Source organism: Equus przewalskii, chromosome 12 (assembly GCF_037783145.1).
Source record: "Equus przewalskii isolate Varuska chromosome 12, EquPr2, whole genome shotgun sequence".
In the NCBI taxonomy this organism is placed as follows: domain Eukaryota; kingdom Metazoa; phylum Chordata; class Mammalia; order Perissodactyla; family Equidae; genus Equus; species Equus przewalskii.
Window position 1 is genome coordinate 1,091,502 of NC_091842.1, and position 24,151 is coordinate 1,115,652.

The 24,151-nt window shown below is 67.6% G+C and overlaps 1 protein-coding gene across 8 annotated transcripts; it reads right to left on the bottom strand.

Moving 5' to 3' along the window:
- Positions 1–2,729: 2,729 nt before the first annotated feature.
- MICALL2 (MICAL like 2) lies at positions 2,730–23,399 on the bottom strand. 8 transcript variants are annotated; one of them, XM_070567263.1, is made up of 19 exons: positions 21,772–21,929; positions 19,977–20,083; positions 19,079–19,146; positions 15,432–15,480; positions 13,168–13,309; positions 12,333–12,520; positions 11,394–11,509; positions 10,312–11,124; positions 8,523–8,746; positions 8,134–8,227; positions 6,924–7,084; positions 6,432–6,593; positions 5,895–5,959; positions 5,692–5,815; positions 5,482–5,572; positions 5,294–5,367; positions 4,390–4,504; positions 3,356–3,402; positions 2,730–2,942 (listed from the first exon to the last, which is right to left on the bottom strand). In XM_070567263.1, the coding sequence occupies exons 1-19, from the start codon at positions 21,848–21,850 to the stop codon at positions 2,848–2,850; spliced, it is 2,814 nt and encodes a 937-aa protein (XP_070423364.1). In that variant the 5' UTR covers positions 21,851–21,929; the 3' UTR covers positions 2,730–2,847. The 8 variants fall into 8 exon arrangements, with proteins under 8 accessions (XP_070423364.1, XP_070423363.1, XP_070423368.1 ...); XM_070567262.1 differs by having other exon boundaries at positions 8,523–8,788; positions 21,772–21,927; XM_070567267.1 differs by lacking the exons at positions 19,079–19,146; positions 21,772–21,929 and adding an exon at positions 23,011–23,374 and having other exon boundaries at positions 8,523–8,788.
- Between the last annotated feature and the right edge of the window lie 752 nt (positions 23,400–24,151).

The window sequence follows — 24,151 nt, forward strand, 5'->3', positions numbered from 1 at the left end:
ACACGACCGCGCGAGAGCCGACGAACAGGTTTTCGCTTTTTAATTTAAGGGAAGAGGAATATGATCTAATTTCAATTTGCGATAAGATAAGATGTTCCCGATACTGCGGCTCCGATCGGATTACGTCCTAATGCGCTCTGTAACGTGTCAGCGCCGCCGACGGAGGTGGGTGCGTGCTGCCTGAGTGACGACGCGATGGGCCGGTGCTCGAGCCATCCGTCTTCATCAGCGGCCCCGGCCCACCCGGGAGACCCCGTTACTGCAGGATCTGAAACTCCGACCCGGGACCGGAGGGCTAGGAGGGGACCTCCGGGTGGACCGGCAGGAAGGGGCCCCCCCCCCCGGGTGCCTCCTTGTGCCTCCACCCTGAAGGGCACGGCCGGCCCTGGGTCAGTGGCCCGGGGGCACCTGGGTGGTGGAGGAAGCTGGCTCAGGCCCTGGGGCGTCGTGGAGGCCCTGGGCAGACCTCCCTTCCCGGGAAGCCCAGAGACGCTGCGACGCGGGCAATGTAAGGTCACACAGTCTGTGGGCGAGTGAGGCTCCCACCCTGGACCCGGCCAGACACAGCCCTCCTCTGGGGAGCCCCAAACGGGCCGGGCCGCCGAGCCCCTGGGAGGAGCCCCTCGCAGGGGGAGGCCCGGCTCCCCACATCCTCCCAGAGGGAGGCTGAGGACCCTGAAACCCAGGCCTCGCCCCTGCCTGACACGTGACCCTGGGCGCTCCTCCATGACTCAGTTTCCATGACTCAAGTCAGAGGGACAGGGTGCGAGGCTGTGCCTGCTTGGTTTTTGTGAAGGGCCTGTGTGGTGGGGGGCTTCCTGGCGGCCACCCCTTCCCCACCACTTTCCGCTGCCCACCCCCAAGTACCCCCCAAACTTGGACATGGCCAGGCCTCAGCCCACGGCCCCACTGCTCTGAACGGCCTCCATGGCAGGCCATGGCCCCAGACCTGCTGGGCCACAGGGACGTGTGTGGACGTGGGTGGGGGTGCAGCCCAGGGACACCCTCCCCGACCCCCCGGCCTCGAGGAGTGCCTCCTGTAAGCACAGGCAGGAGTACTGAGCGCCTCCTGTAAGCACAGGCAAGAGTACTGAGCGCCTCCCATATGTGCAGGCAGGAGAACTGAGCGCTTCCAGTACGTGCAGGCAGGAGTACCGAGTGCCTCCTGTAAGCACAGGCAGGAGTACCGAGTGCCTCCTGTAAGCACAGGCAGGAGTACCGAGCGCCTCCTGTAAGCACAGACAGGAGTACCGAGCGCCTCCTGTAAGCACAGGCAGGAGTGTGCGGCCGGGAGCCACCTGCCCACATGAGCCTTGTCCGCTCGGCTGCACCAGGTGGCTGTGTCCCCTGGAGCCCGCAGGCCCTCTCTCATTTGGGGTGAAGGCCCCTGGGCCTCCTGGCAGGCTGTTGGGGGCCCCTGGGAGGTGGGACCTGGGCCGGGCCTCCTCGGAGCTGTGGGCAGTGAGGCCAGGCCCCCTGTGCCCCTGGAGCCATGCTCTGGTCCCCAAGGCCCCCCGCTCTGCTCCCGGCTGAATGGACATCACAGGACCTGGAACTCCCGTGTCCCCAAGGATGCGCTGGTGCGTGACCTTCCACGGCGGGGTCGTCTGGGGTCGGCAGCGGCTGGGCCCCAGGCCGGCAGCATGACAGTCTGCTGGCGGCTCAGGGCCAGGGGGACTTGGCCTGCCCGGGGGCTCCATTTACCGGGCACCAACCTGTGCCCACCCAGCACCCCCAGGGCAGCCTCTGGGGCCCCGGGGAGCAGCCGTGATGGGGCGGAGCTCCCTCGCTCCGTGGGGACGCCTCTGAGGCGCGTGTCCCCAGCAGGGCCAGTCCCAGTGTCCCAAGGCCCTAACGGGCTGGACAACACATCCTTCTGCGGAATCCGTCTCAAAGACCCCACACTTGCCCCAGGCCAGCAGGGGGTCCCAGGGCCATGTGGAGGGCGCAGCCCAGGGAGCAGTGCAGACGGGTCCCAGGTTCCCATCCCGGGCCGCATGTACTTGCTGTGTGACATCAGGGGGTGGCGTCACCTCTCTGAGCCTCAGTTTCCTTTTCAGTAAAAGGAGCTACTTTGCTGAGTGGCCCTCTGCCTCCCCCTGGTGGTGAAGAGGCCACACTGCGTGGGTCCCCGCGGGGCACGTCTGGGAGGACAGCGTGGGGGCCGCGGCTCAGCCAGAGGGTCAGGCGGCTTGACCCCGCCTGCCACCAGGTGGGGGAGCGTTGGCGTTCAGCCATTGCCGAGGTCCACCGGGACCACATGACGGGCTCCCGAGGCGGCTGGAGACGGGACAGGAAGACGCGGCCACCAGCCGCCCCTCACAGACGGGGAGACCGAGGCCGGAGGGGACGTCACTCTCCCGGGTCTCCGGAGAGGGGCCAGGGCGGCTCGAGGACTCGGGCCTGAGCGGCAGGAAGCCCCTCGGCCTGCTCCCCGCCACCAGAAAGCAGGAAGGGCGCCGGCCCCCGCTCCCGCGCTTGACCTAGGAACCTGGCCACAGGGCCTTGGTCCGGCCGGCCTCGCCCCGAAGACCAAGGTCGCAGACCTCCAGCTCCAGAAATCCCTCGAGGGGCCAGCACCCGAGGGCACCTTGCACAGGCCCCGCCACGTCCCGCCCCGAGAGGCTCCCGTCCAGCCCGTCCACGCGGCCCCAGGCCGGGCGCGGCCACACCGTGCAGACCGGAGCACGGCCGGGCCCCGGAGACGCGCGCAGGAGAGGGACCCAGGCCACGAGCAGAGTCTCTTTATTAGGGCCACTCGGGCCCGCAGAGAGGGTGTGCGGTCCCCACGGCCCGGCCCCGCCCCTCGGTGCGCCCTGCTCAGCCAGGCGGGGGTCCTGCGGCGGCTCACTCGGGGGTCCTGCTTCTGCTCCTCGGGGACCAGATGCTGGACAGACGGAACCTCGGTTTCTTCCTCTGGGACCCGCCGCTTCTCTGCAGGTCTGCGGGCGACGGGCGCTGCGGCTCGGCTCACCCGTCCTCGGCCACGGCCCCCGGGTCCCTCCCTCCCGCCAGCAGAGCCCTCCCGGGGCCCCTGAGCCTGCAGGATGCCCAGACCCTCCGCCCTCCCCCACGGGAGCCATGGGGCGCCGGCCTTCACAGTGGCCACCCAGACCGGGCACCCCTCGCCCCGCCCACACCAGCTACTTCTTGGATCCTCTCAGTGACAGGGAACTCACTCCCACACCCTGACTGTGTGGTCACCATCTGCTTCTCAGATCCCCAAGCAACCGGGAACTCGATCCCTCCAGGTGAGCCCGCCTGTCTCCAGGTGGACGTGCATCCATGTCCCCAGGAGGCCCAGCCTCGCCCGACCGCCAGCCCGACCCCCAGGCCTGCCCTGCCCCCAACTTACCCAGCTTCTGGATCATGTTCTGGAGCACCTCGTCCTCCTCCCGCTCTCTGAAACGGGACCAAGGGGGCCGTGAGGGGCAGCAGGCCCTGGGGGGCACGTGGGCCTGCCTCAGTCCACCCCACCCCTGAGCCCAGAGCCCACCTGACACCAAGGTCACCGCCAACAGGCCACACCTTGGCACTGCCCTCTCCCTCCCTGGCACTTCCTCAGCTTCCCGGGCCCAGACTCTCATCAGGACACGGGGACAGGAGGGGCCCGGGACGACCCAGGACAGTGACATGGGGACAAGAGGGCCCTGAGATGACCTGAGACAGTGACATAGGGACAGAAAGGCCCTGGGATGACCCAAGACAGTGACACGGGGCAAGGGGGCCTGGGACAACCTGGGACAATGACATGGGGACAGCAGGGTCCCGGGACGACCTGGGCCAAGGCCCCGTCAAACTCAGAGAGTAACGTGTTTGAGTCTCCACCTGGGCCTCTAACCCTGGGTGGCCTGGAAAGGTCCCTTGTCTAGACGCGGGGACAGGAAAGCTCTGTGGGGACAGTTGTGAAGCTGGTGGCCCAGTGCAGCACCAGGGGACACACGTGGCTGCATGCATTGAAAATAAAAATAAAAGTGACATTGCATCCTCTACTGCACGGGCCACAGTGCAAGCGCCCGACAGCCATGTGTGACCCGCGGCGGCGCAGCGGACAGCACGGGCCCGAGAGCAGTCCCACAGTCGCAGAAAGTTCTGTCGGCCAGGGCCCTCCTGACCGTCTGGGAACACGGGGGACTGAGGGGCTTTGTAGGGGGGGGGCCTCTGACAGGCTGCCTGGGCAGGGCCCTCGGCCTTGGCCCCACCTGGGGATGTGCACGGAAGGCAGGGAGGTGACCAATCACAGCCTGGTGGGAGGGGCCTGAGTTCCAGCCCCACTACCTGGGCCCCCCTCACCTGGGCCCTTCTCACCTGAGCCTCCCCCACTCACCTGGGCCCCCACTCACCTGGCCCTTCTCCCCTGCCCTGGCCCCCCTCCCCTGGCCCCCTCACCTGAGCCGGTCCTCGTCCAGGGAGTCGATGATGTCGCTGCGGTCATTCACCGTGTCCACGTACTGGTTCAGCAGCTCCTGCTCCCGTCGCCGGTCCTGGGGTGACTTCAGACCCTCTGCAGGGACAGCCTGCCGTCAGCGGGAACCCTCTGTCCCACCTGCTCAGGGGAGGCGTCCCCACCGCCCAAGGGTCAGGCTCCTGCACTGGAGGAGGCCGCTAGGGCCTCGGGGGCCTGCAGGGAGCTCTTGGCAACTGTGACCGAAGGACCGAATGAGCGAAGGGATGAATTAATGAATGCACGAGTGAACGAGCAAATCAATGAACGACTTGAGTGAACGAATGAATGAGCCAGCGAGTGAGCGACGGAGTGAATAACCGAATCAGAGACCGAGGGTGGCTGGCCCTTCTGGGGGTCGTCTCACCCACTCTCACGAAATCTGCCCACTGCAGAGATGCGGAAACTGAGGCTCGGGGCCTCACCCCCACGGAAGAGGGCAGGGGGGACTGCCAGGACGCGAGCCCCCACCCAGGGGCGCTCTGCCGCGGCCCACGCTTGTCAACACTTGCTTCCTGCACGTTGCGCGCATTAACTCACTTCCTCCTCCAGGCAGCTCAAGGAGGTGGGAGCTAGGCTCCTCCCCACTTTGCAGGGGCTGAAACCCAGGCACAGAGAGGTCAAGTGACCTGGCCAAGGACACACAGCCAGGAAGTGGAGGAGCTGAGATGACTCTGGGCTCCAGGATGTGCCATAACCACGACCCACTGGCCTCTCCAAAGAGTGACCACCCCAGGGAGCCCACTGGAGGGGGCTTGGGAAGCCCATACCCATGCCCACCTCCCGGGGCTGAGCCCCCCACCCCCCGGCTGGCCCGGCTCGGCTGCTCTCCAGGCTGAGGGGACACACCGGGCTTGGCCATCAGCCGGCGCAGCTCCCCCTCGATGTCCAGCTGCTGCTCCTCCAGGCGCTGCTCCCTGGCCCTGCCGAGGGGACGCAGCCGTGAGGCCCGGCCTGCCTGGCCTCCCCACGCCCGCGCCCAGAGGAGGCGGCCGTCTTGGAGGGGGCGGCGCTCAGGGAGGTGGAGGGGGCCTCACTTGTACATCAGCTCCGACTCCAGCCGCAGCAGCAGCTGCTTCTCGTGAATGAGCCGGAACCAGTCCACCATGAGCGCGTCCTCCGAGGCGTCTGCGGAGAGAGCCAGGCTGGGCGCGGGGCGGGCGGGGGCCGCGCGGGGGTGGGCATGGGCGCAGGGGCCGGGGTGTCCCCGGGTCAGGCTGGCGGAGGCGGGGCGGGCGTGGGCTCACCCCCCTCGGCGGCCCGCAGGCGCTTCTCCAGCTCCACGCCGCTGAGCTCCAGGGCGTCCAGCTGCCGCTCGATGTCCTGCACCTGCCGCTGGATCTCTTCCGGGGGCACGAAGTCAGGGTGCAGCTGGGGACGCAGGGCTGGTGAGGGGCGCCTGGAGGCGCCGGGCTGAGCCCCTCACCCACTCCCATCCCGGCCGACTCACCCTGACTGGGGAGGTCACTGCCTTGCCACGTGGAGCCGGGACACTGGCCGGAGCCGGGGGCCTCCCTGGAAAAGGGACAGGACGAGCCTCCTGGACCTGGGGCACCAGGCCCAAGGCGACCCAGACGTGGCCTGGAAGGGGGTCTGACCCCTGACAGCTGGGCCCACCAAGCCCCGCCCCCTGGGACACCCCCTGCGCCCCCGCCTGGCTTCCCTGCCCTGCCCAGCTGGCCCCTGGGCCGCCCCCACTGGTGCCTAAAGGGCAGGAGGTCACAGGCAGATGCAGGCTCCGTCCCCATGAGTGCCCAGTCCACCCTGGCCCCCGCCCTCCTCCAGGTCAGCAGCACCGGGCAGCCCTCCAGCATCCAGGCCGCCCCGTCCCACAAGCTGCCAGGAGCCGACGCTCCCGGGTTGCCAGGTATCTGCAACTCCGGTGGCGGGAGGCAGTGGGGGCCTCTGTCCAGTCCTCCTGTCCCCACCGGGCACCTCCTTCTCAGAGGACCCCAAACAGAAACGGGGCCGGCACCCCTGGGCTGACCTGGTTTGCTGTGAGGGGGCTTCTCCTCCTCCTTCTGGCTCCAGGCTGGGCCTTCCTGCCCCGACGGCTCGGACCGAAGCCAGTTGTCAGAAATGTCCAGGCTGGCAGGGACGGCCAGCTTCCTGCGTCGGGACGGGGACGGGGACGGGGAGGGGGATGCAGCTGCCCAGGGGTGGGAGACGGACCCACGTGTCAGGCCAGCAGGCCCGGTGTCCTGCCCCCTGCCTCGCTGAGCTGGGCAGCAGGGACACCACGGGCCTCCCCAGCCAGCACGGGGCCACCCTCACAACCCTGCACCCACGTCCCCCTGTGAGGGCAGAATCTTGACCCTGGTTGGCACGGGGGGACAAGGCCAGCGGACTAGTGCACACACATGTGCACATGCTTGCACAGGCACACACTGCCCGCCCAGGACCACTGTCCCGCCCCCCCGTGGTCCCCGGCTGGGGAGGCTCAGGCCACCTCGGGGCCCCGGGTTGGGCCCAGCGTTACCTGAGAGGCCAGGTCCGGGGCGGGGCGGGCTCGGCGTCCTTTGAGGCCGCACAGGGGTCAGGGTGATGCGGACGCCCCCCTCTGAGCCACCAGAGACCTTCCGGGGGGCTTTGCCCACCAGAGGCTCCCCTGGGACCTGAGGCTCCTTTGGCTCCAGGGCCCTGGACGGGAGCAAGAGGTCAGCCGAGGGAGGAGGGATGTCGTGTGCCTCGTGCACCTGACTGGCTACGACCCTCTGGAACACCCACCTCCACGGGTGTGAGCGCGTGCTCTGGGACTCATGGCCGACACACACACACGCACAGACACCCCCAGGCCCAGGGCCCCAGGGTGCACCGGAGCCCGCTGCCCGCACACACGCAACATGCCATCCACACATGCAGGGCGGCCACTCTGCACAGCAGGCCCGGACCAACATGCCCAGCGACCAGGCGGGGCTCGAGGGCCTGCCTGCCCCTGGCACCTGTGGCCTCGTGAGGAAATGTGGCCCTGTGTCACTCAGACTGGTGTGAACTGTCTCCTGTCACTCAGACCGGTGTGAGCCGTTCTGTCACTCAGGCCAGTGTGAGCCATCACTGTCACTCAGGCAGGTGGAACTGTCCCCTGTCACTCGGGCTGGTGTGAGCCATCCTGTCATTCAGGCTGGTGTGAGCCGTTCTGTCACTCAGGCCAGTGTGAGCCATCACTGTCACTCAGGCTGGTGTGAGCTGTCCCGTCACTCAGGCCAGTGTGAGCTGGCCTCTCTCACTCAGGCCGGTGTGAGCCATCACTGTCACTCAGGCTCGTGTGAGCTGTCCTGTCACTCAGGCTGGTATGAGCCCTCCCGCCATTCAGGCCGGTGTGAGCCGTCCTGTCATTCAGGCAAGTGTGAACTGTCCCCTGTCACTCAGGGAGGTGTGAACTGTCTCCTGTCACTCGGGCTGGTGTGAGCCGTCCTGTCGCTCAGGCTGGTGTGAGCCGTCCTGTCACTCAGGCAGGTGTGAACTGTCCCCTGTCACCCAGGCAGGTGTGAGCCATCCGTCACCCAGACAGGTGTGAGCTGGCTTCTGCTACTACAGCTGAGATGCACACACGTCCCTGCTGTGAGCATGGTTGACACGCACTGTCATTCGCCCGCAAGCATCTGTTGAGGACCTACTGTGCGGCCCTGTGCTGGCTCAGGCTACATGGACACAGACCCTGAGGCCAGGCGGAGGTGCAGGCCCCTCACCTCTCAGTGTGGTCCTTCTTCTCCACGGGCTTCAGGCGGGCCCTCCATCCTGCCGGCCCATCCTCCTGGCCTTCCTGGGGGCTGGCACTCGGGCCTGAGTGGAGGGCAGGGTGATGGGTTGTAGGGTAAGGGGGAGTCTGCCGGGAAAGGCTGGCTTCACCTGTCCTCTCTTCCTGCAGCCGTCCTGCCCTCAGGCATCCCCACGGCCAGCGTGCCACACTGTGCTGTGTGTTCTGGGGAATCACTCCCCCTCTCTGGGCCTCAACTTCCCTGCTGTCAAACAGGTGAGGGTGTGGCAGGCTGAGCCCCAAGGGCACTGACTGTCTGTGCATCTTTGGGCCCCCTCCCGCATGCCATGGATCACTGTCCCACATTACGGGGACTCTTACCCTTTGCCGGTGGGGCCTCCGGCTTCAGCCTGGAGCCAGCACCCACCCTGCTGACCTCTGAGGACACAGCTGAGCTCTTCCTGCCCAGCTGGGGCGGCGTCGATGCCCGTGAGGTGGTGCTCACACTCAGGGGGGCTGGCAGCTCAGTCCTTGAAGGGGGGTGGGCCTGAGGAGATGGTGACGGTGACAGCTTGGCGGATGGACTTGCTCGTGGCCCTTCAGTTCTGGGATGGGAATTCAGAGCAGGGGAGGTAGTTGGGGAGGGCCTGTGGGTGAGAGAGAGGGGGCATCAGGCACAGGTGGATCCAGGAGCCCCTCCCACCATGACCCCCAGGCAGAAGCCTCAGAGCCTCCCTTGGTGGCTGGTTCCCAATGCCCACCCTCCTGAGGGAGGAAAGACAGCCCCTCCGAGGGACGAGGGTCCGACCATGGGCATCCACGTCTGGATGGCTTTACCCTCCTATTCAACTCCAGTATCGGCTGAGATTAAAATGCCCCCGCCACACACTGCAGATGGGGTGTGCAGGTAGCGGCCAGCCTGGGCCTGCCCAGCTCCCTCCTAGTAACATGCCTGAGGCCTCCACACGGGCTGCATGTCCACAGGCCATCCTGCATCCCCTCGGGGGCACACGCATGCAGAAAGTAAGGCTGCTGGCAGCCGACGGGGCCCAAGGCGGGGACCCTGGACACCTCCCCAAGGCAGGGCAGCTCCTCCACGTGCCCACTCTTCACGGGACCATTTCTCTGCCCTGCTTCCCCCCAAATCTGGGCCCAGGGTGACAGCCAGGTTCCAGGAGGAGCTGGGTAACCCCTAGTGAGACACGCCCTTGCACAGCCTCGGCCCCCAGGTGCCCTGGACACCCTGGTGCCAGAGCGGCAGGGCAGGCCAGCTCTCCCCGGCCCTGGGCCCACCTGGGCGCCCCTGGGCACCACAGGTGATCCAGTGGGGGTCAGGCAGCTCTGAGCTGGGAGTCCCCCTGGATGAGGGGCAGAGGGCACAGCATCGTCAGCCAGCTCAGTGTGGAGCCTCCTCATTCCCTAGGTGACTGCAGCCGGGTGAATGGCATCCCTCCCAAAATTCACAGCCCCCCAAAGCTCAGCACGTGAGGTCATTTGGAAATAGGCCCTTTGCAGGTGTAACCAAGTTAAGATGAGGTCACCCCGGATTGGGAGCGCCCCAAAGCCAATGACAAGCGTCCTTATCCGAGACAGAAAAGCAGAAGACAGACTCAGAAGTGCAGACGGAGACAGAGGTGGAGGACGCGGCCACAGGCCAAGGGCCACGTGGGCCGCCAGGAGCCGGAAGAGCAGGAGGGACCCTCCCCCAGAGTCTTAGGAAGGAGCATGGCCCCGCGACACCCGGATCTCGGACTTCGGCCTCCAGAGCTGTGGGGGAATCAGGGGCTGTCGGTTTGCGCCCAGCCTGCAGTGCTCCGTCCCAGCGGCCCCAGGACACTAACACGGCACCCCGCCTCCATCCCGCCATGGTGTTTGTCCCGCGTGCAGCATGCGGGAGGCACTGGGACGCAGGCAGGGGACCGAGCCCCGCTGGGCTCACACGAGCCGACCCTCGGACCACTCACAGCTCGGTCCTCCTCGGTAAAGCGAGTGTCCTCAGACGGCACCAAGAGGGCGCCGCGCAGCGGCCAGGCAGCAGTGTCCCCGCACCCGCGCCCCGAGCAGGGAAATGGTGGCTGTACAGTGACAACCGTGGCCCCTCCCACAGCCGGGCAGGGCAGAGCCCGGACCCCTCCGGCCTCCCAGGACCCCAGGCCACGCCCCAACTCACCTGCGGGGTGCCGGGGTGCCAGCCTCCCCGAGCCCCGGCAGGGTTTTCCGGAGGAAGCTCCTTGCCTGCTCCCTGCTGCTGTCCCCAGGCGGCGTGGCTGCGGGCGTGGCTGCGGGCGTGGCTGCGGGAGCCGGGGCCCTGGCAGCGGGGCCGGGGCTGGGCGCAGCTCCAGGCGCCTGGAAGAAGCGCTCCCGGGCCTGCTGGGTCCTGGAGGCTGCCGGGGTCCAGGCAGGGGCCTCCGCGGGGCCCGGAGATGCTGGGCTGGAACTGAGCTTGGTCTGGGGGGCTGCCACGTGGGGGGTTGCCCGGCTTGGTGGGGTGGCCGGACGAGGGTCCGGGGCACTCGAGGTCGGGGCAGGACGGGGGCTGACGGTCACCGGGCCCCGTGCCGGCGACGACCACCCTGTCGGGGAGCTGTTGGTCACGCGCGTGCTGGCTTTGCCGCCCAGCAGGCCTGCTGAGGGCCGGGACCCGGCTGGGCTCCCCCCCGGGGCGTGGGAGGAGGTGGTGGCCGGAGGGTCAGCTGCGGCTGGAGCGAAACCTTTGGCAGTCGAGTTGCCCACCACAGGCTCCCAGGTTGCTGGCCTGGCCTTAGGCCCCGCCTCCTTCTGCCCGCTCGCCTCCTGGGCCTTCCGCGGGGCGCTGGGGGGCTTGGAGTCCACAGGGGTGGCCCCTGGCGGTCTGGGGTCCCAGCCTGGCAACTTGGGGCTAGCAGAGGGGGCTTTGGGCTGATGGCTGGAGCAGACGAAGACGCCGGGCTCTCCTGTGGCCCTGTAGGCCCCCGAGTGCAGCGTGTTGGAGCACTGCTGACACCTGGGGGGCAGAGGAAAGCCCCCAAGGAAGCTGCAGGCGTGTGTGTGTCCATCACTCGTTCCCCCCACTGTTCACTCATTCACGCTTTCCCAGGAGCACGCACTTACGTATTCCCGTGTTCACGCATGCGGTCGTTGATTCACTCAACAAACACCTCTTCTCACAGTTGCAAATCATTTTGAGTCACAGCCTCCACCAAGGACACCCCAGGAAGTGTGTGCACACGCACGCACACACACACACAAGCGTGCACGCACACGCAGTCCTACCTGAAGCAGCTACGATGGTAGAGCTTCCCGTCAGCCAGGTGTCGCTGCACGAGGTGCACGTACTGGCCGCAGACCTCACAGATGCTGCTGACGGAGCTGCCCACCGAGGCCTGGCCCTTGGGAGGGGAGGGGGGCCAGCGGACATGTCTGAGCTCCCACCGTGGGCAGGAGACACCGGCGGCCCCAGCGCCCCCTCCTGACGGCCGCCCCATCGATCAGCAGGCGAGAGGATCCCATTTTACAGACCAGAGACTGAGGGAGGCACAGCCAGGCTGGTGCCCAGGCCAGCTGGACGGCAAGGTCAGAGCCTCCAGCCTGGCCCACGGGGAGGGAACTGTGGGGTCCCCCTAACTTTAGGGGTCCCGGGGGCCAGGAGACAGACGCTGGCACCTCCTGCTCCTGCCCCAAGACACAGAAATCCCATGCAGTTCCCAACATCCCGGGGCCACCTTGCTGCAGCTCTGGGGAGCCTGGTGTGACAGCCGGGGACAGCAGGGGGCGCCCAACCACAAGTCACCGCCCGACCGGCGTGGGGACGCCCTCACGCCCTGTGTGGGGCTGGCCCGGGGCAGGGGACACACCCCGCATTCTTTCCCGCCCCACCCAGGAGGGAGGGGACAGAGCAAGAAGCCTGGTGGAGCCCAGAAAGGGCTGGGTTTGGGGTTGGAGCTTGGTCTGCAGGACCTCCTGGGCCTCAGTTTACCCGTCTTTACGATGGGGATCATATCCCCATCACTCAAGGTTGAAGGAGCTGGGGGAGCCAGTCCTGTGGGGGATCTTGATAAACAGCAGCTGAAGGCGCACCCGGGACCCGAGGGGACCCCCGCCCCCCTGCCCCCAGGCACCATGGTTAAGGGGCCATGCTCAGTCCCGTGCGCCCCACTCAGTGAGAGCTGGTGGGAAACCCAAGAACCAGAGGGAGGTGGGCTGGGCGCTTACAGCCTTTGGGGGGGTCCCCTTGGCACCCCCATCCTTCTGCTGGACGATGGGGTTTGTACGAACTGGAGACAGCGGCTGCCCCCGGGCCGGGGTGGGCGAGGGCCTGGCGGGCTGGGACGGGGCCTTCTTCCCTGTCGGTTCCTCATCAGAGCCAGATGGCGGCCTCTTCACACCGGCCATGCCCCCAACTGGCAGAGACACGCAGGGTCAGGGGGCCCGGCCACGGTGGCTCTGAAAGGGTCTGCTCTGGGTCCCCAGGAGGGTCCAGTGCCCGGTGCCCGGGCCGTGGGGTGGGATGGGCGGATCCTGCGGTCTGGGGGGCCCGGGGGAGGGGGCAGCCCCAGCGAGTGCATTCCCGGCAGGGGCCTGGCCTCGCCCCCTCGCCCCCGCCTGGCCTCCGCTCTGAGAGCCCTGCTCCGGGCCAGGGAAGAGGGCCTTTTCTGTTCCTCCACAAACTGGGAACAGGGAGGGAGGCGGGGCTGGCCCTGCGCCCAGAGTGATTCCGGGGATTTCTAAGGCCCCCCCATGAGGGGTGTGGGGGAGGGGAAGCGGCTGAGCCACTGAAGCAGCTGGAATAAAGTCCCCCGGGCCGCCCCTGCCCGGCCCCCTGCTCCCCTCCCCTCCTGCCAGGCCAGCCCGTTGCCATAGGGCCGAATGTCAGGACCAAATTGGGGGCATCCGGGGCCAGGCCTGGGAGCCCCCCCGGGGTCTGCCAAGCCACCAAGGCAAGAGCTGCGGGAACAGCGCCCCCCAGGGGGAGAAGAACAGACCCAGGCCCAGGAAGGGGAGGAGGGGTGGGCCCGCGGCGGGGGGGCGGGTGGGGGTCCCCACTCACTGGGGGAGCGCCCGTGGAAGTAATTGTAGTATTGAGACACGTAGGTCAGGATACTCAGCCGGTCGGGCACCTTCAGGGCCACCATGTCCTCGGCATCCAGCAGGGCCGGGATGCCCAACTGCTCCTCTGCCACGCGGAAGGCCTGGGGGATGGGGGCGGTCAGCAGGGGTGGGCTGGGAGACCCCTCCTCTTGGCCCAGCTGCCAACTCGACCCAGGAGGCAGTGGGGGGCAGAAAGGTCAGGTTCAACATTGGAGCTCTGCTGGCCTATGGGACCTCCCTGGCCTCAGTTTACCCATCGGTACAATGGGGACACATCCGGACAACGCAGGACTGAGGAGCTCAGGGAGCCAGCCCCATCGCAGGGGAGGGCTCTTGGTAAACAGCAGCTGAGGTCGTGCCCTGGATCCCAAGGGGACCCCACCCCGTCTCAGGCTATTTGTTCTGAGGACTCCGGTCCCATGTTACCCTCGAGCCCCCTTGAGCGCCCCACGCCCCCCGTGCCCCTCAGCCTGGCAAACACCAAGCTTTGTTTGGTTGGGAGTAGCTTTCTCCACGGGCGGGGCCGTCTCCGAGGCCAACAGGGGACACAAGGGCCGCCTGTGTCCTGGGAGCCAAAGCGAGGTGGGGGGGCACTCTGGGGCTGGGACAGACGCCCTGGGCTGGGCGCCTCCCAGGCCAGGGGACAGGGCACACCCGCCCTCCCAACCCGGCGGTCTTGGCTCTCCTTCCACCCCCATCATTCCTCCTCTGCCCCCAACTCTGCATGTGGGTGTCGGCGTGTCCATCCTCACCCCCCCCTCCCTTGGCCAGCCCAGCCGGCCTCCTGCCTTCAGTCCCCATCCCTCACTTGAGGACTCCCACACTTCCGTCTCAGAACCTTCCCTAAACTGCCTACGACCCCCACGCGGGTGTCCCATGGCGACACCTCAATCTTCACGAGTCCAAAACAGGGCTCCTGGGCCCTCCCAGACCCGCAGCCCCCGCCCACAACAAACCCTAACACCAAACAAACAAACTCCTCTTCAAAATACGTCCAGGACCTGACTCCCTCCCCTGCCACCACCGGCCCTCCCCTCCCTTGGCCCCTGGCCTCCCGCCCTGAGCACAGGTCTTGTGGAACCCACGGCTCCCAGCACAACAGGCTTCAGGGAAGAGGCCAACCCCTTCCCACAGCCCCAGCCTGCCTCTGTCTTCCCCACTCTGTTCCAGCCACACACAAACTCTGTTCCAACCACACCCCCACTATTCCAGGAACCCCACTCTGTTCCAGCCACACTCCTGCTGTTCCAGCCATGCCCTCACACTGTTCCAGCCGTGCCGCCACTGTTCCAGCTGTACCCCAACTCTGTTCCAGCCACGCTCCCTTGTTTCTCCTACAAGCTGGGCACCCTCTGGCCCCAGGGCCTTTGCCCGTGCAGTGCCCCCCCCAGGCAGCGCTTTCTCCAGATGCCCGTGGGGCTCCCTCAGCTTTACTCTTACCCAGCGAGGCCCTCGTCCCCCAAAGAAACCACATACCACGGCCCCCAACACCCCTCCCCCTGTCCTCCTGGCACTTGTCCTGCTGACAGGCCACACTGTCGTCAGCGCAGTCCAACAGAGCTTTGTGACGCTGGACCTGTTCTGTCCCAGCCGTCCGCGTGTGGCTAGGGAGCGTCTGAAATGCAGCCAGCGCGGCCGAGGAAACGAATTTATCGTTTTATTCCATCTTGAGTCAAATGCACATTCAAATCGCCCACACGCAGAGGTCACCGTCCGTCCCCGCCGGAGGGCACAGCAGGGGCACAGCAAGCCCCCAACAGACGGACGGAGGGACGGACGGACAAGGGGGTGGCTCTGCCTTTCTGCCGTCAGCCCATGGGGACAACGGGGTACAAGGCCCCCGGGGCTGGCAGCGTGGGGAAGGGTCTCAGGGCTGGCCCGGAGGGGCAGGGTCCGAATCCAGGCTGGCCGGCCCACGGGGCTGGGACAGAGTGGTCAGGCCCCTGCCGCTGGCCTATCCCACGACCCACCAGGGCCCCGCCCTCCCAGAGCCGCCCCTGCACCCTGGGGGGAGGGAGGGTCTGGCAGCCCCCCTCTCCGTCCCCCACCAAGAAAAGGAGGGGAGCAGGAGGGCCCCACGCAGGGGCAGAGGTGCTTCTGGGGAGTGACTCCCACGGCCGCCCCGGAGGAAGGCTGGACCCACCAGGGGGCCCGGCGGGCAGCCTCCAGGACCCGGGCTGGGGGCGCGGGGCAGACCGTCCGCGAGGAGGAACGGGGACTCACCAGTTTGTTGTTCTCGTAAATGTTTTCCTTCCTGAGAGCATCGAAGTTTCTGGAAAGTAAAAATACAGCTCAGAGTCCAGAAGGAAGGGGCTGGAGGGCCTCAGAGGTCACTCTGCCTAAATGGGGAAACCGAGGCCTGAATGGGGCTGTGGAGGAGTGAGGTCACACAGCGACCGTGAGGAGGGCAGGGCTGGGCACAGGGATGCCGGCCAGCCCCTCGGTCACCTGGGCGCGGATGCCCTAGGTCGGCCCTGGCAGCCTTCGCCTCCCGTGCTCTGCAAGGCCCAGCCCACACCCTGCCCTGCCCGCATCTGGGTGGCCGCGGGGTTTGGCCCAGAGAGGCAGAGCGCCAGCCCGGGCGGCCCAGCCAGGAATAGCTCCCAGTGGGCTGCTTTCAAACCCTGAGACGCTCAGGGCCCTGGTGGGTCACGGGAGGCCAACGTCCAGGGGTGAGACCACAGGGTGGACATGAGGCTCCTGGGCAGGGAGCAGAGCCGACGAGCAGTGAGGGACAGAGCTCCACGCTGCCCAGCGGTCAGGGCAGGCCGAGCCCTTGCTCCCTCCTCCGTCCGGTCATCACTGTCTTTACCCGGCACCTCCCACGATCGCCCCGGCTCTCAGCTCTACACCCACAGACGCTATCACGCCCGCCTCTCACGGATCAGGAAACTGAGGCACAGAGAGGCTCCGTGACCTGTTGGAGGTCACACAGCGAGGAAGACAGGCCCCGGTGCCAGCGTCCAGGCATCTAAGGTTTGACCAATCGGGGAGTGGCGTTAAACGTCCCTGGTGCCCAGCTCCCTCCTGAGGGGGCACCTCAGAGCCCCCGCCCTGAACACACACTGGCCCACAGAGGCGCAGCCACGGTTCCAAAGGCCAGGAGGAGCCACGCACCCGCTCCAGGCTGGCCCCAGACTCCACACGCCATGGCCACACACCATGGCCGCTGCACCCCAGGGCCTGTGAGCAGACCACACGGCTGACCCCTGCCGTGGCCCGGCCCCGGAGCCCCTGGGAGTGCTGGTTAAATGCCCATCTGTCCGTCTGTCCCCGTAGCATCTGTGGGGTCCTGGACGGCAGCCTTGCCACTTCGGGGTGAATGGATTGTTCCAGAAGCCACACGGCACGGGAGAGAGCTCAGGCCTGGAGCCATGTCCCGACGCACCCAGGCCGCACTGCCTGAGCCCCGATGAGCCCTCTCTCCTCTCCTGGCCTCAGTGTCCCCGTCTGACGGTTCTACTGCAGCTTCTGATAGAGAATTTGGGGACCCTGGCTGAGGCCAGGCAGGTCTCAAACGGGGTACCCAAGACCCCACAGCCACCTGGCCTGGGATGGCCTGGCTCCAGCCCAGACCTGCACTGACCCCACCTCTCTGACCCCATAACAACCCTGGAAGGCCCATCACACAGATGGGGACACTGAGGCCGGGGTGGGGGCAACAGCCGGCTCTCGCCACTGGGAGTGGGGAGAGGACGGGGCAGTGGTCGGCCCGCCGCCCCACGCCCCGCAGGAGGCCCCGCCGGCCCCCCGCCCTGCCATCCGTTCATCAACCTGCCCAGCTCTCCGGGAAACCTCGCCGTTTCCGCTCGGACCCCCTCCCAGGTAACGCGTTCCAGATGCCGAGACCACCCCGTGAGCACAGAGGGTGCTTTTGTGCTGCGGACCAGACAGGGATGGGTCTGTCTGCGGGTGGACAAATGACCGGAAGGAGCGGGAAGGGTGGTGTGGCACCCGCTTGCTGGGTGGTGCTGTCCGCGCAGCCGTTACACCCACCTCCCATCCTGGGTGGACCCCACCAACGTCCACGGGCGGGGAGGGGCCAGTCTCCGTCCCTCGTCCCAGGGGCTCTCTGCACGCTGGCCCTCAGTCCTCTGCATCAGGGGGCTCGGAGCCCCTCCCTCCCTCCCAGCCCCATCCCTCCGAGAGCTCAATGTCTTCTCCAGACCTGCCCCGGGTCACTGACCCAAACAGCAAGATGCCCGGGGCTGGAGGGCAGGATGACAGGCTCTGTTTTGTCTCCAAACAAGCAGGAGAAGGGGGCCCTCCACCCCCGGGGCTGCCTCAGTCCACCCCCCGCGCTGCCTCGGTCCACCCCGGGGGCTGCAGCAGCTCCGTCCTCTGGGCCCTCTCTTCCTCCAGACCCAGGGCGAGCATCTCAGAGCTTCAGGTGGATTGAGGCACCCACAATAAGTGAGCAGGGCTAAAGGGGCGCAGGCTGGAGGTGGCAGAATTGCCCTCCACTCAAGTTCAAGGGCCACCGCCCCATAGCACCACGTCGCAACGGCTCCCCTGGGCCCTCAGGGCCTCCATGGCTGGGCGGGACCGCCCTGGTCAGTCCCACAGCGGCTACACCTCTCCAGACCAAGACCCCTCCAAGTACGTCTCCGCCAGCCTCTGGGCTTCGCTCAGGCTGTTCCCTACGCCCGGAACGCCCTTTCCCATCTCTGCCCAGCGCACCGGCCAGGCCCCTCCCCAGAGGCTCCCCGCAGGTCCCCAGGCAGACACTTCTCTGCCTTCGGCTGGCCGAAGCATGAGCTCACATCCCCCCACAGCATGGGGTTCAGCTGGCATCGCCCTAGTCCCCGAGGGCCACACGGCCCGGAGCTCTGAGGCCAGGCGCTGGCGGAAACCGCGGAGTCGGAGCTGCCTTGCAAATCCCTTCAGAGGGCGCCAAGCAGGGACCCCACCCGTGGCTCTCAGGAAGCCCAACAGGACCAGCCTTCCGCCAGCGCGGGGGCCCTGGGGGGATGGGCTGAATTGTGGCCCCCCAAAAGATGTGCTGGGGTCCTGACCCCAGGACCTCTGAACGTGACCTGACTTGGGAACAGGGCCCTTTCAGAGAGAATCAAGTCAAAATGAAGTCGCCAGGGTGGGCCCGAGTCCAACGTGACAGGTGTCCTTATAAAAGGGGGAATTTGGATGCAGAGATGCCCACAGAGGGAAGATGATGCGAAGGCACAGGAGGACATGGCCGTCTACACCCATGGCAGGGGCCTGGGGTGGACTGTCGCTCAGCCTCAGGAGCCAGCCCTGCCGACACCCTGATCTCGATTCTGCACTGATCGGCGGGACGATGCGTTCTGGTGTCAAGCACCCAGGGCAAGACTGTGTCCCGAAGGCCCGGGAGATGGACAGCCAACTTCGGCTGACGTGCTGGACCGAAACGCGTCAGCTTCCCCCCGGCTCGGCCGAGAACCTGCGCACCGGGTGGGCTGGGGCCCGGGGCACCGTCCCGAGTCAGATCATTTTTTTTTTCAGTCGAACTCCCTTAATTTAAAATCCAGTATATTCTGTACAACTCCTGGGTACCTGCCATGGGGCCAGGCATGCAGCTGGCGCTCTATAAATGCTCGCTGATGAATTAATTCATCCAGTGCTGGCCTAGTGAGGGGACTTTCGTGGCATCCGTCCATCCTTTCAACCTTGGCAGATGAATGAACTCATTGGGTCTATATGTCCGACGTGCGACTATCCTCTCTCCACTGTCTGCCCAGTGCCAACCAGTGCCCAGCCCTGGGGCCGCCTGGCCCGGCTGGGAGAGCCTGAGGCTCAGCCCCGGGTCTGCCTCCTGCTGGCCACAGCCACCCAGGACCCCACAGCCGCCCAGGACCATGAACCCCAGATTGTCGAGCCAGCCAGCCCCCTACCTGGAGGGAGAGGTTCCAGGCACAGGAGATTCAAGACACGAGCGACCTCGGGAGAGGGCAGAGGCCGCCTGGGGTCGAGGCACGGAGAAGAGGTCCCAGTGGGCACAGGGCTGCGTCCCAGGGCCCCACCTTCTTGCCACCAGGTGGGCAAACGAGACACCTCGGCCTCCAGATGCAGAACTGCCCAGACTGGAGCAGACCTGGCCCCTCGCCCCCGCCCCAGAGCAGGGCCCAGCCGGGAGGGGTCAGCCGGGGGTCTCCAAAGTGGCCCGAGAGGGGCATCAGGGGGCCACCGGGCCCTGGGCTGTCCCCAGGGCGGTGGGCGGGCAGCCTCTTTCCAAGCCCATCCTGGAGAGGCTGGCCGGAAGGCAGCAGCTGGGCCTGGGCAGTGGGCCCTTGGGCCAGGGAACAGAAGGCCTCTGTCCCCAGGCCGCTTCCTGCTGACCGAGAGCCCGGCATGGGGGGGAGGGCAGCCCAGGCCCCCCACCCTCTGCTCTGGCCCACCAAGGGAAACAGGGCTGCTCCGAGCTTCTGGGGGGCCCTCTCCTGACCCCCCAGCAGAGTGTGTCTCCAAGAGCGGGCAGGGAGACGCCCCTGCTTCCGGCCCCCGTGCTAGAGGCACAGGTCACCTCACAGTGGACAGAGTGAGGAGGCCCGGCCAAAATGCAGCAGGTCCCTGACTTCCTGACACCCTCCCCGGGCCCCTCCATGACCCCTCCAAGCGGTCCGGCCTCCAGCGCCGGGTGGCTCCCTGGCCACCCTCCTCCCGCCACCTGGAAACCTCAGTCCCTGCAGGTCCCAGGTCAGGCCGGAAGGGGAAAGAGGCACTCCAGCCCTGACAGGCTGACTGCCCAGGGGGCGGGAGGGGGCTGTTTGTTCTGGGCGGTGCTGAGCTCACCTGGCTGCTTGGCAGACGTGGCGTCACCGCGGAAACAGGCCCTGCGGGCGGGCGGGCAGGCGGGCGGGTGGCTGGGCAGGTGCCCTTGAGGTCCCCCTGCAGAAGACCTGCATCGGCGGGGCGGGCATTGCTGGGTGGGCCCCGAACAGAGAAGCACGCGAACTTCCCAGGGTCCCCGTGGCGCCACCAATGGGGGTGGCAAGTGCCTCCCGGAGCCGGGGCCCGAGGAGCAGGTGGAGGCAGAACCAGGAAGTGCGTCCGGAGACCCGAGTCCCCCACCTGGCTGGCTCGGCGCCCGCCAGCTCCTTTGCAGCTGCTGCCCGCGGCCCGGCCAAGAGGAAACAGCCTCGTACAGCAGGAAGCATAGACGAGACAAGGGAAGGATGTCCTGGTGGCAAAGGTGGGGGACCTGGAGACAGGATGTCCACTTTCCTGCTGCCAGAGGCTTGTCCCCAGACGGGGGAGTCGGGGGGGCTCCCCCAAGAAGACAGCCACCCCGAGCGGCCCTTCAGCACCGGGGCTGGGGCACGCAGGCAAGCCTGTACTTGTTTCGGCTGCTGCCGTAATGAATGACCGCAGACCGGGCGGCTTCAAACCACGGCCATGCATTCCCTCACAGCTCTGGGGGCCAGAAGCCTGACATCACGGCTCCCTCCGGAGCCTCTGGGGGCGATGCTGTTCCTCGTCCCTCCCAGCTTCTGGCGGCTCCAGGTAGTCCTTGGCTCGTGGACACAGCATCACTCCAGGCTCTGCCTCCTCTCCCTGCAGAGCCCTAACCGTGCAATGACAACTCCCGAACTCCTACCATATCTACTGAACCCCGAATGCACGACCTCGCCCATAGAACTCCCACTCCATGCTAACATCTACTGAGCGCTGTCATGTGCCGGGCACGCTTCCAGGCACGGGGGACCCAGCAGGGAACAGAGCAGAGACATCCCCGCCCTGCTGGAGCTGAGTCCAGTGGGGGCAGATGACAGGACGATAACCGAGTCAGCAGTAAATAAGATAGCTCGGTGCCCACGTGTCACTGCAGGTGGGAGGGCGGCCTCCAGTCCTCCCTGCCCCAGCCCTCGGACTCTGCAGCTACCTTGAGCTGTTATTTGTGCATCTGTGCGCCCTCTGTCTCTCTGACCACAGCGTCACTCAGTGAGGCAGGGGCCAAGGCCGTCTTGTACGGGATGCAGGGCCGAGTACACAGTAGGCACTCAATAACGGTTACACGGGCAGCTATAGGACGCCTGTGTGTGCCGGCACGTGGACACACCCATGTGTGCCCTCCTGTGCTCACCGCGGGCAGTGCGTGCCAGGACAGGCATGCACACACACACCCAGGCCTCCAGTCCCAGCACAGCTGGGAGCCCCTGGAAGCTCCCGGGGCTCGGAAAGGCCCCAAATCTCCAGTTATACTGTCATGCTGGGGCTGCTGTGCTGGCAGACAGGGTTGCCATCTTTCCCTCCAATCACAGACTTCTGCGGATCCCGCCCAGGCTGCCTGGGCTCTGTCCCCAGCCAGCCTTACCCAGGACCCTGCACGCACCCCTGTGGGACTCAGCCTCCCAACCGCCACTCCTGGTTCCTCTCCCCGTCTCCACGTCCCCAGCTCACCCCCATCAAAGTTCAGCTTCGGGTGCTGAATGCGGAACCACATTCTGCCCCACTGTCTCCTGCCTCCAAGGGCGGCTGAGGCACAGCCCGGCATGGGGAGCAGCAGCTGCTGTCCAGATGCCACGTGGGGGCTCCCCATGGGGCCCCACAGATGCATTTCCCAACCTCGGGCAGGAAGGGGAAATACCTGCAGGCCTCTTTCTCAAGGCTAGAGTCTCCGCACAGAGGGGTGCTTGGGGACAGTCCCCGGGGGGTACAGGGGACATCTGGGTGCAGGGGAGGTGCCCCAAGCACCAGCCCCGGCTCTGCCTGACGTGCTCTGTGACCGAACAAGGGTGACTCCTCTCTGGGACTGACTTGCCCCATCTGTACAGTGAGAGGCCTGACCAAGGCAGGATCTGGAAGGTGTGGCCTCCATCCGGCCTCTCCCAGCCCTGAGACCTCCCCGGCAGGCACACACCCACCCCGCAGGCTCCAGCCGCCACCGCTCTAGACAATGCTCGTGAACACCACACTTTCTCCAGAAGGCGCCTGGGCTGCAGGTAGCCTTCCAAGAACACACTCCCTGAGCCTCCGCCCACCCAGCCCCGCCAGGCCCCCTTGCAGCGGCCAGTTCACAGGAGTCAGGGGACCGGGGCCTTCCTGCACAGAGCTCTGTCTCGGCAAGCCAGGTCCCAGTCACAGCCAAAGACAGTTTGCTGAGTGAATAACAGCTGGAGTGGGTCCAGGGTGGGGACAAGATCCAGCAACAAGGAGGGGCCAGCCTCCTAGCCTGGACTCCAAGACCCTCCACAGGGGGAGATGACCTAGCCCCCTCCCCTGCGCACTTCCCGCCTCTCCCAGGACGCAGGCCCAGCCCCCATCTCAGCCCCATCACCCTCAGCTGTGGAGGCCTGGCTGACAGGACGCTGGGGGGTCTCAGGCTTCCTGCTCTGCCTTGGACCCTCCCCCACAGTGCCCCTGGGCTGCGTTCCTAAAGCTGCCTGCACAGCCTGGGGGAGGCGCAGCCCCGAGTGACCCTCAACCCGGATCCGGTGAGTGGGGAGGTCCCAGGGCAGTGCGGGTCGTAGAGGGCCCAGAAGGGCCGCTCTGCCAGCCGTTTCCCAGGGAGACCGAGGGGGAGGGGTGGCTGTGGCCAGAGCCCAGGACGCTGGCCTGAGTCACGGACTGACTAAGCCAGCGGGGGCGGCCGGACGTCCTGGCTCTGGCCCAGCCCCACTCAGTGGACAGGCAAACTGAGGCCAGGGGGCAGCCTGCAGGGGCCACAGGCGGGCTGTGCCTGCGAACCCGGCTCCGCTCGGCCCCAGCTCGTCCCCCCACGTCCGCCGTCCCGCAGGTCTGACTCTGTGCCCACTCCCCCGGCCCGGAGCAGCCTGGCCTCAGTTTCCCCGCGGGGTCGGGGCGCGGGCGCGGCGAGGGCACTCACATGAGGTCGGGCCGGTGGCGGTGCAGGATGGCGCAGAAGGCCAGGCCGTCGCGGAACGACGTGGTCATGTTGGTGATGCTCACGTCCCGGTAGCCCTCGCACTGCTGCCGGCACCACTGCTGCAGCGCCTGGATGGCCGCCATGCGCGCAGCGGCGCCGGGAGCCCCGCGCTCCCACCGCGCTTCCCAGAGCCGCGGCCGGGCCGCTCAGGACGGACGCTCGCGCGGACCGCAGACCCGCCGACCCGGCGGCCGAGCCCGGCCCGCGCCTGGGAGGACGAGGAGCCGGACCCCGGCGGCCGAGCCCGGGAGGACGAGGAGCCGGCGCCGCGCAGCCGACGGGAGAACGGCCGAGTCCGCCCTCCGAGCCCCGCCCCCGGGCCGAGCCCCGCCCCCGGGCCGAGCCCCGCCCCCGGGCCGAGCCCCGCCCCCGGGCCGAGCCCCGCCCCCGGGCCAATGCCCCGCCCCCGGGCCGAGGCCCCGCCCCCGGGACAATGCCCCGCCCCCGGGCCGAGCGCTCCCCGCCTGGCCCCGCCCCCGGACAATGCCCCGCCCCCGGGCCGAGCTCTCCCCGCCTGGCCCCGCCCCCGGACAATGCCCCGCCCCCGGGCCGAGCTCTCCCCGCCTGGCCCTGCCCCCTGACAATGCCCCGCCCCCGGGCCGAGCGCTCCCCGCCTGGCCCCGCCCCCGGACAATGCCCCGCCCCCGGGCCGAGCTCTCCCCGCCTGGCCCTGCCCCCGGACGATGCCCCGCCCCCGGGCCGAGCTCTCCCCGCCGGCCCCGCCCCCGGACAATGCCCCGCCCCCGGACAATGCCCCGCCCCCGGGCCGAGCGCTCCCCGCCTGGCCCCGCCCCCGGACAATGCCCCGCCCCCGGGCCGAGCTCTCCCCGCCTGGCCCTGCCCCCTGACGATGCCCCGCCCCCGGGCCGAGCGCTCCCCGCCTGGCCCCGCCCCCGGACAATGCCCCGCCCCCGGGCCGAGCGCTCCCCGCCTGGCCCCGCCCCCGGACGATGCCCCGCCCCCGGCCAGAGCTCAGCCCACCAGGCCCCGCCCACAGAAAGAGACCGCCCCCTCCAGACCATGGCCACGCCCTCAGACAGAGCCCGCCCCCGCGAGGCCCCGCCTCCTCTAGGCCACAGCC